The sequence below is a fragment of the Marmota monax genome, unplaced genomic scaffold (assembly GCF_021218885.2).
Source record: "Marmota monax isolate L192 unplaced genomic scaffold, Marmota_monax_Labrador192_F-V1.1 WCK01_AAM20220418_F8-fsc00157, whole genome shotgun sequence".
Taxonomy (NCBI): Eukaryota; Metazoa; Chordata; class Mammalia; order Rodentia; family Sciuridae; genus Marmota; species Marmota monax.
In genome coordinates this window covers 1,192,687-1,205,307 of record NW_026694573.1, presented here as the reverse complement: position 1 = coordinate 1,205,307, position 12,621 = coordinate 1,192,687, and the positions used below count along the sequence as shown (strand labels likewise).

Genomic DNA, 12,621 nt, shown 5'->3' with positions numbered 1-12,621 from the left:
CCCAACAGGTGAGGGCTGATGATGGACAACAGGGTGGAAGAGTGTGGCTCAGGTACAAGCAGATAGGACACAACAAGGGTGCTGGGGAAGGACTGTCACTACTAGGCAATAGTAGAGGAGGGGAGGAATGAGCTAGGGGTAGGTGTTCAACTATACTATACATAGCCACCGTTTCCTTTCTGTTACTTAGTATTTTCAAGTCAAAAGGTATAAAACTTTTGAAATAACAACACACACAATCTATCTGATGGTTTCCTTCAAGTTTTAGCTTCTAATTCTGAACTTCTCTTAGAAAGTTTGATTTCCCTCTATGGATTATATGTGCCAGCAGCATACTTTGTATACTCATTTATATGCTCCAAAGTACTTAACTTTATTTTCTATTTCCATATTTTGTGAACACAGGGCTTTGTGCAAGCTGGGAAAGCACTCTACCACTGAGTTATATCTGTAGCCCTCTTTTTTATTAATTTTAGCTGATACATAAAACGATACATACTAATGGAGTACCATGTATTGTTGCAATACATATTAATGAAGTTAAACATCTAGCTCCTCAAACATTTATCATTTCTTTGTGGTAAAAACACTGGAAATCCTTTCTTCTAGCTTTTTCAAAAGGTATGGTCCACTATTGTTAACCTTACTGTGCAACTGCACATCAGAACTTCTTACTCCTATTTAACTGTAACTTGATACCCACTGATCAACCTTCTACCTACTCTCCCCAAAGTCCTTAACTTCAAAGAGAAGACAGGAAATCTATAAATCTGGCCACAGTGAGAAACAACAATGGGTTTCAGAGAAGGCTCCAACCCCACATGGGTCCTGATCAGTTGGGTTGCATGCACATTGGCCTCAAAATACCCTCCCTACAATCTGGGGGCCCCTTATCTCCATGTATTCTATACCAGGCACCAGGGTAGACCAGGCACCACTGGAGGAAACTGTGGAGGGAAGACAGGGAATCAGGACGATTCCCACCACTTTCAAACTCAAAAACCAGAAAGACTTACCTTTGAATGCTACCTCCCAGCGACCTTCTAAGGAGTGGTTCCGGCCAGTAATGACATACTGATAGCCAACCCACAGCCTGCAGGGGATGGAAACAGACCTGAGCACAAGGAGGAAAGCAGCCTTTGATGACCATATTTGTATTTTATATATTTATGTATTTGTACAGTGTTGGGGATCATATCCAGGACCACCTGATGCATGCTAGGCAAGTGCTCTCTTCCTGAACTATACCTCCAGAACTATGTGTTTGTGTGTGTGAGCGCGTGCACATTCATTCATTCATTCATTTAGGTATCAGGGATTGAACCCCAGGGTGCTTAACCACTGAGCCACATCCCGAGACCTTTAAAAAAAATTTTTTTTTTGGAATAGGGTCTCACTATGTTGTTTAGGCCTCACTAAGTTGATGAGGCTCACTTTGAACTTGTGATCGGAATTCCTTTGCTGCTAAGATTTCAGGAGAAATATATATATATATATATATATATATATATATATATATATATATGTGTGTGTGTGTTTCAATAGTTATGCTGACCTCTAAAAACTGAAATTCTAAAATATGAGTGATTCAAGTTTTAACTTTTAGTTTTAATAAAATATGTTAAAATTCTAAACAACAAATTCATATATCAGGAAAAAAAATTAACTTTAGGTAATTCCTGCCAACCCTGCTTATTTTTGGTGGTTCTGTTTTGTTTTTTAGGTACTAGGGATTAAACCCCAAATGTAGTAAATGCTAGCAAGTGGTTTACCAATTGAGCTATATCTGTAGCGCCCCCCCACCTTTTAAGAATTTTTATTTTTAGTTGTAGATGGACACAATACCTTTATTTATTTTTTAATTTTTTTTTTTTTTTTAGTTGTAGATAGACTCAATAGCTTTATTTTATTTTTTTAATGTGGTGCCAGGGATCAAACCCAATGCCTCATGCACGCTAGGCAAGTGCTTTACCATGGAGCCACAACCCCAGCCCTATTTACTTATTTTTTATGTGGTGCTGAGGATTGAACCCAGTGCCTCACACATGCTAGGTGAGCACTCTACCACTGAGCCCCAGCCCTAGCCCCAGTCCTTTTTTTTGAGACAGGGTCTCCATTGGTTGTCCAGGGTGGCCTGGAACTTGTAATCCTTCTACCTCAGCCTCCTGAGCAGCTGAGATTATAGGCATGTGCCACCACACCCAGACTAAGCTTGTTCTTAGTAGTTGATCCCATAAAGCTTTCACGTTTTAAATGAGAACTTACTCTTGGTAGACATAAAATGCAGGAATACAATTGTATGACTATGTTAAAACTACAGAACAGTAACATTCTATGACAGATTTTATTCTTCAGTAAAGAAACAAACCTTACCTGTGAATAAACAAAACACTACCAGCTGAGTTAAAAAGACACTTACATGGCTTTTGCTCATAGCCAGCCCACACCAGGCCTGCAACGTGTTCCCAAGCACACAACCGAGCACTGCACACAGCTTAGCACCTCTTTTTTATCCCCTGCCCTAGTGCTGGTGAAACCCATCAGCAGGTCAACCTGCTACAGTGTCATGGTGCTACTCTGCCTTTAGCCTGTGCTGTGCATATACTGGCAGCCATGGGAGTCAGGCCTTCCCCACCCACTGGCTGATGCCTTCTTGCTTTTCCACTAGACTCCCAGGCATTTCCTCATGGGGTTTGATAAAATAACCTACTATTTTTCTCACTTTGCAGCTGCAATAGGAGAAACAGATTGATCTTACAATTTGCAAATATCACATAGGACCTAACTAACTAACCCAAGCTCTAGACTTGAAATTAAGGTCCTCTATCCACCTGCATTGGGTCATCATCCTCTCATGGCGGTGTTGTAGTTGTCCACTTTAGGAAGGCAGCAGGTGACTAAATATCTTTTGAACTCCAAAGAACTGTGCTCCCCTCCAGAAGAGGACAGCCACTGGATGCCATTATCTATGCTTCACCCTTAGCAGTGTGAATGGAACAGCTTGATACATCTTCCAGAGGTGGCACACTGCAGGACTCAGTGTACTCCTATTTCCTAAACAAATCCCCTACCCGCAAATGCTGGGTCTGGCAGATGTGTAGTAAGTATTCATTTGCACATTTTCCCTTTGATGCACAGAGCATGGAGGCCAGGAGCCAGGTTTTGAGCAATCTGCCTGGGCTCAAATCCTGACACATATGCCCAGGGAGTCTACTTTCACACTCATGCATGTATGAGCAGGCCCACTGAAAGCACTGAGCAGAGATAACAGGGTTTACTGTCTCAAAGAGAACCCCTGCCCACCTGTGCCCCCTTACACCAGAGGCCACAAAGCCCACACCAAATAGTCCCTCAGGATAGAGAACAGCAATCCATGGCTGCACTCAACAAATGCTGTTATACCAACAGAGGGGAACCAATGAAAAGGCTGGCCCACAGTCCTACAATTTGGAACTTGTAATCTTTCTACCTCAGCCTCCTGAGATCCCAGCCCTCCACTATCTCCTCCATGAGCCTCCAATCCCATCTTGATGCATATATGCCAAGCTCCTAAATGTCTACCTGCTTCCAGCTGGTAGGGAGCTGCCTTCCTCTTATGTTACCTGCTGGCCATGTGCTCAGCCCTCATAGGACTCCTATTCCCAGGACTTACTTGCGCTGGTCCTTCCAACCAAAGCTCCGCTCGGGCTGGTCCCATTCCTGGGCCAGGATGAAGCGCAGTTCCTGGTCAGTGGAGAAGGTGGCAAGTGAGCCATTCACACGCTGGCAAGTCTGTGCAGCATCCCAGTAGTTCTCCCCACTCAGGTAAACACGGTAGCAGCTGGCCGTGCCTTCATAGTGGTGCCACCCTGTTGGGCACTTCCCTAGGAAACATGAAGGACAGAAGGGGAGTTGTCCCCCAAATTAGGATCCTGACTCCAAAAACAAAATTATATGTGCTGCATTAAGGACAGGCAAACCTCAGAAATCACCTTGGAAAAAAGGGGAAACAGACTCTAGAGGATAAGATCATACATTCTGTAAAAATGCTCATATTTTTTAAAAAAATGCTCATATTTTCCTAAAGTGGACAACTACAACACCACCATGAGAGGATGATGACCCAATGCAGGTGGATAGAGGACCTTAATTTCAAGTCTAGAGCTTGGGTTAGTTAGTTAGGTCCTATGTGATATTTGCAAATTGTAAGATCAATCTGTTTCTCCTATTGCAGCTGCAAAGTGAGAAAAATAGTAGGTTATTTTATCAAACCCCATGAGGGTTTAAAAAAAATATGAGCAATGCTAGTATATTCAGTGATCTCTCCCGTTTCCACAAGATCTTTTAATTTACTTAGTAGTAAATAGGTCTGCTGAATTAGTTTCTGTAAAGCAGATTTCACTAAGTCTGATTAACAAGAAAATAACTCCCCCATATAGTCTGTGAGATCCTGCTGAGAGCAAGCAGAGAGACTCCCTCCATGCCCAGCCCTTGCTTCCCTGATGGCCAGCTGTCCTAGCTTCTGCTGCCAGCAAGCAGCTTCCTGAGCTGAGTCCCCAGTCTTCCCTTTCTGTTAACATGGGCATTTTCAGTAGGATGCTAGGAAGCACTCCACTAAAACAGCAGCTCAGATCAGAATTTAGGGGCCAAGAGATTGTAGGACCAACCCGTCACCCACAGATGAGAAAAGGAGGTTGGGGTTATGTTACAGCTTATGAAGCCAAACAGCCAGCCAGAGCCCTATTTCCCTGAGACTGGCTAGCATTCTACTTCATCAGCCTGTCAACCTACCCCTTGGGTATGGAAAGGTTTAGTACTTTACAGCTTCCCAGAGATAGTAATAATGGCTTGCTTTATAATTTTGGCATGTCTCCTATTAGTACACTGAAGAGTAATAACTTTTAGCAAAGCCAAAAAAAAAGCAATTTTAAAATATGTTTACATCCTGTGGCACTAGTGAAACTTTTTAGGCACCTTATTATTTATATTTAGGGTTGGTATATTATTAACAATGTGCCATTATGGCACAGAGAAAAGAGATCAGAGAAATAATATGATGGTTCTGGTCCCTGAGGCATGTCCATAGCACTATTTGCAAGGACAACAAGCTGGATAGCACCACCTGATCATCACTTGGGGACAAAGAGCTAGGCCTTGCAGTGTGTATAGCACATGAACATCAAGGGCAACAATAAGATGGCACTTACTGAGTTTTCTATGTGTCCATGCCAATGTTTTTAGACTGACTGCACTCCTGGGGGTGGTTCTGCTCATCTCCATGTTAGAGGTGAGGACCCCAAGGCATGGAAAGGATAAGTAGCTTAAGAGCTAGCAGCAGGGCCGGGCTTCTCATCTGGGAAGAGGTCCAGAGGGAAACCAGTTGGCTTTTTTTTTGTTTGTTTGTTTGTTTGTTTTTTTAATGTGTTGAACTTTGTGGAATTATTGCCTAGGGAGAAGTATTACTACTCAAAAGAACAGATAATAGAGCACAGAGCTGAGCATCAGGACCCATAGGGATACATCTGGAGCTGCCCCTTCCATCTATGTAATCCTAGACAGGCTGTCCTCTCAGAGCCTGTTTCCTCATTCACCCAGTATTGTGCAATACCTTTCAACTGAAAGGGTTTGCAGTTAATGTGTGGTAAAACCAGGCACAGTGCCAGGGCTCAGAGGAGGGCTGGCCCACACCACCTAGTGCTTGTTCAATTCTGATCAGACAAAGAACTGCGGCTCCAAGACGGTAGGGGATTCAAGGAGTACTGGGGGCCCTGCAGTGTGGGTGGCTTCCCAGGACTGCCTCATCACTGACAGTGTGGGGCTTGGCAGAGCCACTGCAGCTCAGTGGTCTAGCCCAGGACTCTAAGCAGTCAGCACAAGCTGCAGCACAAGGGGCTATGATGTGCCTTCTCAGGTGCTCCCAAGCACTGAGTCTATGGGCTGTGTTAACACAAACAAGCAGACCACCCCTAAGGTCTGCAGCAGACAAATCTTCCTAACCCAATTGGAGCTGCTCACTGTACTTAAGTACAATCACCTGAGCACATCTGCTTACAATGGGGCATTTCAACTATACCTTCTCCTCAAACTTTAACCTTATTAAGTCACCTTAAAATTTTAATGTCATGATTAATTCATTAAATAATTATTTTATTTAGTTAGTTTTTGAGATGGAGTCTCACTATGCTGCCTAGGCTGACCTCAAACTCCCACACTCAAGAGATCTTCTTGTCTTAGTCACCCAAGCAGCTGAGACTTCAGGTGCATGCCAACGTGGCCAGCCAAATAACTAATCACCTTTTTTAAAAAAACATGAAGTAAAGCCTTCCCATGCCACCAGCTGTACCAACTTTCTCAAAGCCTGTTTCTCCACCTATAATAGGAATGATAAAATTATGGGATTTCCCAGGGACAATGCCATCCAGCCCTGAGGGCAGTCATGCTGTGAAAACATAGAGCATGGGTGCCACGTCTAGAGCTGGGAGATCTTGGGCAGGTAATCATCATGAAGCCTCATTCATGCCCCCTGTCTTTAAGAGCTGCTTTGGGAAACAACCCCCCCACCTCACTCCTCCAGCTAAATGGCACTGGGAGAGCCAGGAACTGAGTCTTAGGCTGTACTACTGAGGTAGGCTATATGTTTGTGGGTGACAGTCAGGGCAGGTCTGCAACTTACTGCTAAAGCGGACAGGCTGTGCCACATTCACTGCATGGAAATGTGTGGGGTCACCTCCTCTGGCCCGCCCCTGCCGCGGATCCACAGCCTCCTTTCCATGGTAAGGACGTGTCTCCCCGGTTACTTCTGAAAGCAAAAGAAATGTGCTATGAGTCCCACATGTGCAGCAGTAAGGGTGCACTCATGATGGTTCTCTAAAAAGCACCAAGTTGAACATCAGTTCAGTTCTCCTTAGGGCTGGAAGGACCAGGTGCAGAGTGTGGTAGCAGAGTCCATTTATTTTGGTTTTCTTTAGCACTCTAGAAATCATTGCCATTCACATCAGTTAAACACTGGCTATCTTCTTTTTTTTAATAATTATTATGATATGAGGTCTCTCCATTGCATTTTCCAGCAAGTATAGCTAGTATAGCAAAAGGCCAGACATTCCTGCTTAAAATCCTTTGGCAATGCCAGCTTCACAGGGATGCCAGGTGAGGTAATCTTTTCTAAAACCCAAATTTCCCTTCCCCTCATGTTCCTCCCAATGTTAGTGTGAAGTGGGGATCCACTGTGTATGACCCTCCTCTATATTGCTCATCACTGGCTAAGCTGCCTGCTGTCTATTTCTGACCAGTCTTGAGCTGGTATTGTAGGGCTGCAAGAGCCTCCAAGCCAGGGTCTCAGGATGTTTGTATCTGGCTCTTTAGCACCTGACATAGGCATGGTGTGCAGCAAGCCTTTATGCATGGTTGGAAGTTGTGAACAGGAAGCTGAAGAAGAGAGAAGCATTCTAGTTTTACGAAGCATGACCTAAAAATATTCAGGCCTTTCTACACAGTCTCTTTTGAGCAGACTTAAAAAAATGAAGTGATTTACCCAAGGCCACAGAGTAGGAGACAGAGGCAATGCCCCTCCTGGGCCAGCCTACCTTCTACTCCACCTGTACTTTCCAAGTAAAGGGCAGCTGGGGCAAATTCAGGAAAGACGGGCAACAAATTTTGTCTGCATGGCTGCACACAAACAGAAAGACAGAAGACATGCTCTAGCTACAGATGGCTTCCCTCAAGCCAGAATGGGACAGAAGACTTAGGAAGCAGGAGACAGGAGTTCCTACAAACCCAAATTATCTGATGCCACAGCTGGCAATCAGCCCCACTTGACTGAAGAATTTCTACCCATCAGACTCTGCTAGTGTTATGAACATTGTTTTAAATTTAATGTGAAAAAAGTTTGGAAAAATAATATGTATAAACCATTACTACATTTGGGTACACCTCTCCACTCTCTTTTTCTCCACACAAATCCTTAAATATACTGCAATAAAGGCAGGGGTGTAGCTCACTGGTAGAGGCTCGATTAACATGGCCCTGAGTTCCACCTCCAGCACGGAAAAAAAAAAGGAAAAAATAATGAGGTCATACAATTCTATTATATGAATTGCTTGGTAAGCTTACAACTATAACCAGCCTTCTGCATTCTTAATAAGAATGTAGCTTTTAAGTTTTTAAGGGTTGTATAGTATTTCATGGATGTATTTCATAACCATTGAGTTTTTGTGTTGTTCTATGAAAGGCTACATAGGCTACACTGAATAATATGTACAAAAATCTCCATGTGTTCCTCATTGTTTCCTTTGGAGATCCTGGGCAAGACAGATTGTACAAGCTTTGCTTCCTTCAATCACTAAATATTCAGCTATTACTTCCATAGCTCCTCTCAGGCACATGATGAAGAACAGTTGCTATTATACTGGGAATCATTGTAAAACATACAACGTACTACCACTTTTCAATATAAGTTCAGCACAAAGCAAAGGATTCAAAGTGGGAAGCATCTTCAAGTATTCATTGTGCATTTTCAAAACCTCTGGTGCCCAAAATGCAATGTGATCAGTAACCTGACACTGAGACAAGCCTGATTTTAAGGCTGCTCTCTGCAAACACCTAGCACATTAGCTTGCTAGGACTCAGCACTCCCTGCATTACCCAGAAATGTGGGAAGGGGGATTCCCAAACTTAGAGCATCTCTGACATGGAGGCAGTACCCAGGACACAGACCCTTCACGGGAAGAGGAGGAACACTAATACAAGACATGTAAGTGCTGGGTGGAGAAGGAAAGAGTCATACAGGCTTCTTAGCTGGACTTTAGACAGGAAGCTGAAGAGGATTGAGAACAGAAAGGCTCTGGACAGAGGGAAGAGCTTGGGAAGAGGGCAAAAGTATGTACATCTAGGACCAGATTAGGTGTGGCTCAAGTATATTTCACTAGCTAAATTTGACATCTCCCCTTTGTCTGCTCAAACAAGCAAAACCTGTGATTCCACTTTGTATCTTGGCCTCTTCCCCAAACCAAGACCAGTATGTAGGAAACTGCTCACCAAAAAAAAAAAAAAAAGACGAATCTACGGCAGAGGGAGGCAAAGAGAAGGACAAGATCGCACAGAGGAATTGCTTGGTCACATGGACACTGAGATCACATATGTGGATGCTGACTGTCTGAGGGAAGCCATCTGTAGCCTAAGGGTGGAGGACAGGTGGAACATTTGAGGCAAATGGTGATACAGAAGTTCCTTTGTGGGCTGGGGTTGTGGCTCAGTGGTAGAGTGCTTGCCTAGCACCTGTGAGGCACTGGGTTCAATTCTCTGCACCATATACAAATGAATGAATAAAATAACAGTCCATCAACAATTTAAAAATATTAAAAAAAAAAAGTACCTTTGTGCTGAACAAGCTTCTCTGGGGCTAAGGTAGCAATTGTGAACCCTTTTCTTTTCCTTCATTCCTCTTTATATACCAATTCATTCATCTCCACACTAACTTATTTATTAAATGTCTACTACGTGCCCAACAAGGAAACCCCCAGCACTGACACAGGCCCTTACTAGCAAGAAAGGAAAAAGAAAGACAACGATACTGGTGACAGTTATATGAGGGACTCCTAAGTGTCCTGGGGAAAACTGGGGAATGGGTAGAGCACAGGATTAGCAGCCTTTCAGATTTCTTAGGAGAATCTCTGACAAAATTTCCCTCTTCCTACTGAGAGGCAGCTTGTGGGTATGTAGCTAGACACCAGGCCCTGCTGTCACTGCTGAGCTGACCCACATGTGGCTAATCTTTGAGTGCTACTTCCAGGATACACATCCCAAAGCAACTTTCTTTCTCTCCCTTTCTTTGTTCCAGGCACTGTCCTAGGCACAGGGACTATACCAATGAACAAACAGTGGACAATCTTATTCCCTTTATCAAGAAGTTATATCCTCTAACTTTTCCGTCAGGCAACTGGACAGGGCCCCTCTAACTATGATGAGGTTGAGTTCAAGTGGGCTGAACTCAACCCCTGACATCTTAGAAAGCAGCAACATAAGCAGCCCATGGGGCCCCATGGCCAGGCTGCTCTTTGGTATTTAGAATAGCTCTTTTCTCTTCAGATTTCCTGGCCAAGACTGCAGAGCTACTCCTGCTGCCAAAGATGGAACAGGAATCCATGGAGCGAGACCTGAAGCAACCATGGTTTAACTGGTACTGAAAATATGAGGGAAGAGGAATGTTCTTTCAACAGGAAAATCAGGTTCAGCAGGGTCAGGCCAAATACTCCAGAGTAGGGGTGGGGAATAAGGGCACCAGAGTCAGGGCATCCTCCTCCTCTAGAGCCACAGGTTATGGGCCTGACAGGCAGGCTGTCTGCTCCTAGCCCACCGCATCTCTGGGCCCTGTGGCCTCACCTCCTGGCAGTAGCTAATATGCCTGATAGTCTCCTTCCCCCTCAGATAACCTCACAATGGGAGCTGAGGATGCTAGAGCACTGCAAGTCCAACAAAGAAACTGAGTCAAAACAGTCTGTGGCATGCTTGCTTCTGAAAAGCATTCAAAAAGGATTATTTGCAAATAAAGGACAAAATGTGAGGGACTTTAACTTGTGTTTCTAAAAATTTAAAAACTTGCCCATATAGAGCATTAGAGTCCAGATGAACGTGTTTCTTCCCCAAATAAAGGAGAGGACAAGAGGACTTGAGCTTCTTTAGTACTCCCAAGTTGTCAGAACTCATATCCTTTTCATACTTATACCCAAGTTAGTCTGCAGTCATATTCAAAAGTCAAATATTTGGGGGTTGGGGATGTGGCTCAAGCGGTAATGCGCTCACCTGGCATGTGTGGAGTGCTGGGTTCGATCCTCAGCACCACATAAAAACAAAATAAAGATGTTGTGTCCACCGAAAACTGAAAAATAAATATTAAAAATTCTCTCTATGTCTTCTCTCTTTCTCTCTTAAAAAAAAAAAAAAAAAAAGTCAAATATTTGTCATGCCAGGTATAGTGATACATGCCTATAATCCCAGTGACCCAGGAGGTTGAGACAGGAGGACAGCAAGCTGAAGGCCAGCTTGCACAACTCAAAGAGACCTTGTCTCAAAGTCCCCCCAGCCCCACAAATAGTTTTTTAAAAGGGCTAGAGATTTAGTTCAGTGGTAAAGTGCCCCTGGGTTTGATGCCCAGTATTGCTCCCCAACCCCTGAACAAAATAAAAATAAAAAATTCAATGTCTTTAAGTCAGATAATACTTGTTATTAAATAGAATTCTTAAAATCAGAAAGCCAGAAAAAAAATTCCTAATGGTACTGACACTGTGTCATGCAGGTTCTTTAAATCTGATTATTCTAATGTGCAGCCAACACCAGGGCCACCTCACTTATTGAGACTTACTCGAGGATGTGCCCCAGTGGCTGCCATCTGTCTCTGTTCTTCCAGGATTTGGAGGTTGTGCTTTAAAAATATCAATAGGAGTACTGTTTGCTTTTCCATTTTATACCCATGAGAGGTATATATAACCCCCCCAAAAAATAACTGCAAAAATATACCCCTTCAAGTTCCGAGTTCAAAATCTATCTCCGCTGTTTCTTCTTGGGTTCATGAATGTCTTTGGCACCCTTGTCTCAATCCAGATCTTAGCAGAAAAAATTTCAATCTTGACATCATTGACATTAACTGTAGGTTTTCATATATGGCCTATATTACATTGGGGTAGCTTATTTCTATTTCTGTGTGTCTTGTTCTTATCATAAAATACTGAATTTTGCCATTAAATGCTTTTCCTGAATCAACTGAAATTATCATGTCTCTTTCCCCCACTACATTTTGTATCAATGATGTATTACATTGATTGACTTAGTTTGTTGAACTATTCTTGCATTCTATGGATAAATCCAACTTGGTAGTGGTGTATAATCCCTTTGATATGCTACTGAATTTGGTTTGCTAGTATTTTGTTGGGGGTTTTGCATCAGTATTAATAAGGATACTGGTCTGTATCCAGTAACACTGGACTCATGCAATGATTTCTCTCCTCTTCAAGTTTTTGAAAGAATCTAAGAAATACTGTTCATTCTTCAAAAGTTCGGAAGAATTCCCAGAGAAGTCATCTGGCTTAGGACTTTTATTTTTGGTACTGAGGGCAAAACCTAGGATTTAATCATGGCAAGGTCTACCAGTGAGCAACACTTTCAGACCCCAGGGCTTATCTGTTGGGAGATTTTTGATTACAGGGTCAATATCCTTACTAATTACAGTCTCATTCAGATTTTGTTTTTTCATGATTCAATCTTTTTTTAATATTTATTTTCTAGCTGTAGTTGGACACAATACCTTTATTTTATTTATTTTTATATGGTGCTGAGGATCGAATCCAGGGCCTTGCACATGCTAGGTGAACACTCGACTGCTGAGCCACAATCCCAGCCCTTCATGATTGAATCTTTTTTTTTTTTTAAAGAAAGAGTGAGAGAGAGTGAGAAAGAGGGAGAGAGAGAGAGAATTTTAATATTTATTTATTAGTATTTGGAGGACACAACATCTTTGTCTGTATGTGGTGCTGAGGATCGAACCCGGGCCGCACGCATGCCAGGCGAGCGCGCTACCACTTGAGCCACATCCCCAGCCCTCATGATTGAATCTTGACTGGTGGTGTTTCTAGGAATTACACCACTTCATTT

The 12,621-nt window shown here is 43.1% G+C and overlaps 1 protein-coding gene across 7 annotated transcripts in view; it reads right to left on the bottom strand.

Moving 5' to 3' along the window:
- Dgcr2 (DiGeorge syndrome critical region gene 2) overlaps positions 1 to 12,621 on the bottom strand; it is a 68,507-nt gene that overhangs the window by 24,446 nt on the left and 31,440 nt on the right. For 4 of the 7 annotated variants that reach the window (XM_058571740.1, XM_046421064.2, XM_058571738.1 and 1 more), the window contains 3 exons: positions 6,653 to 6,778; positions 3,653 to 3,872; positions 1,017 to 1,093 (listed from right to left, as the gene is read on the bottom strand). In XM_058571740.1, coding sequence (XP_058427723.1) covers positions 1,017 to 1,093; positions 3,653 to 3,872; positions 6,653 to 6,778 — 423 coding nt within the window. Of the gene's footprint in view, positions 1 to 1,016; positions 1,094 to 3,652; positions 3,873 to 5,186; positions 5,333 to 6,652; positions 6,782 to 12,621 lie in introns of those variants that run through there. The other 3 variants (XM_058571739.1, XM_046421065.2, XM_046421066.2) reach the window with 2 other exon arrangements.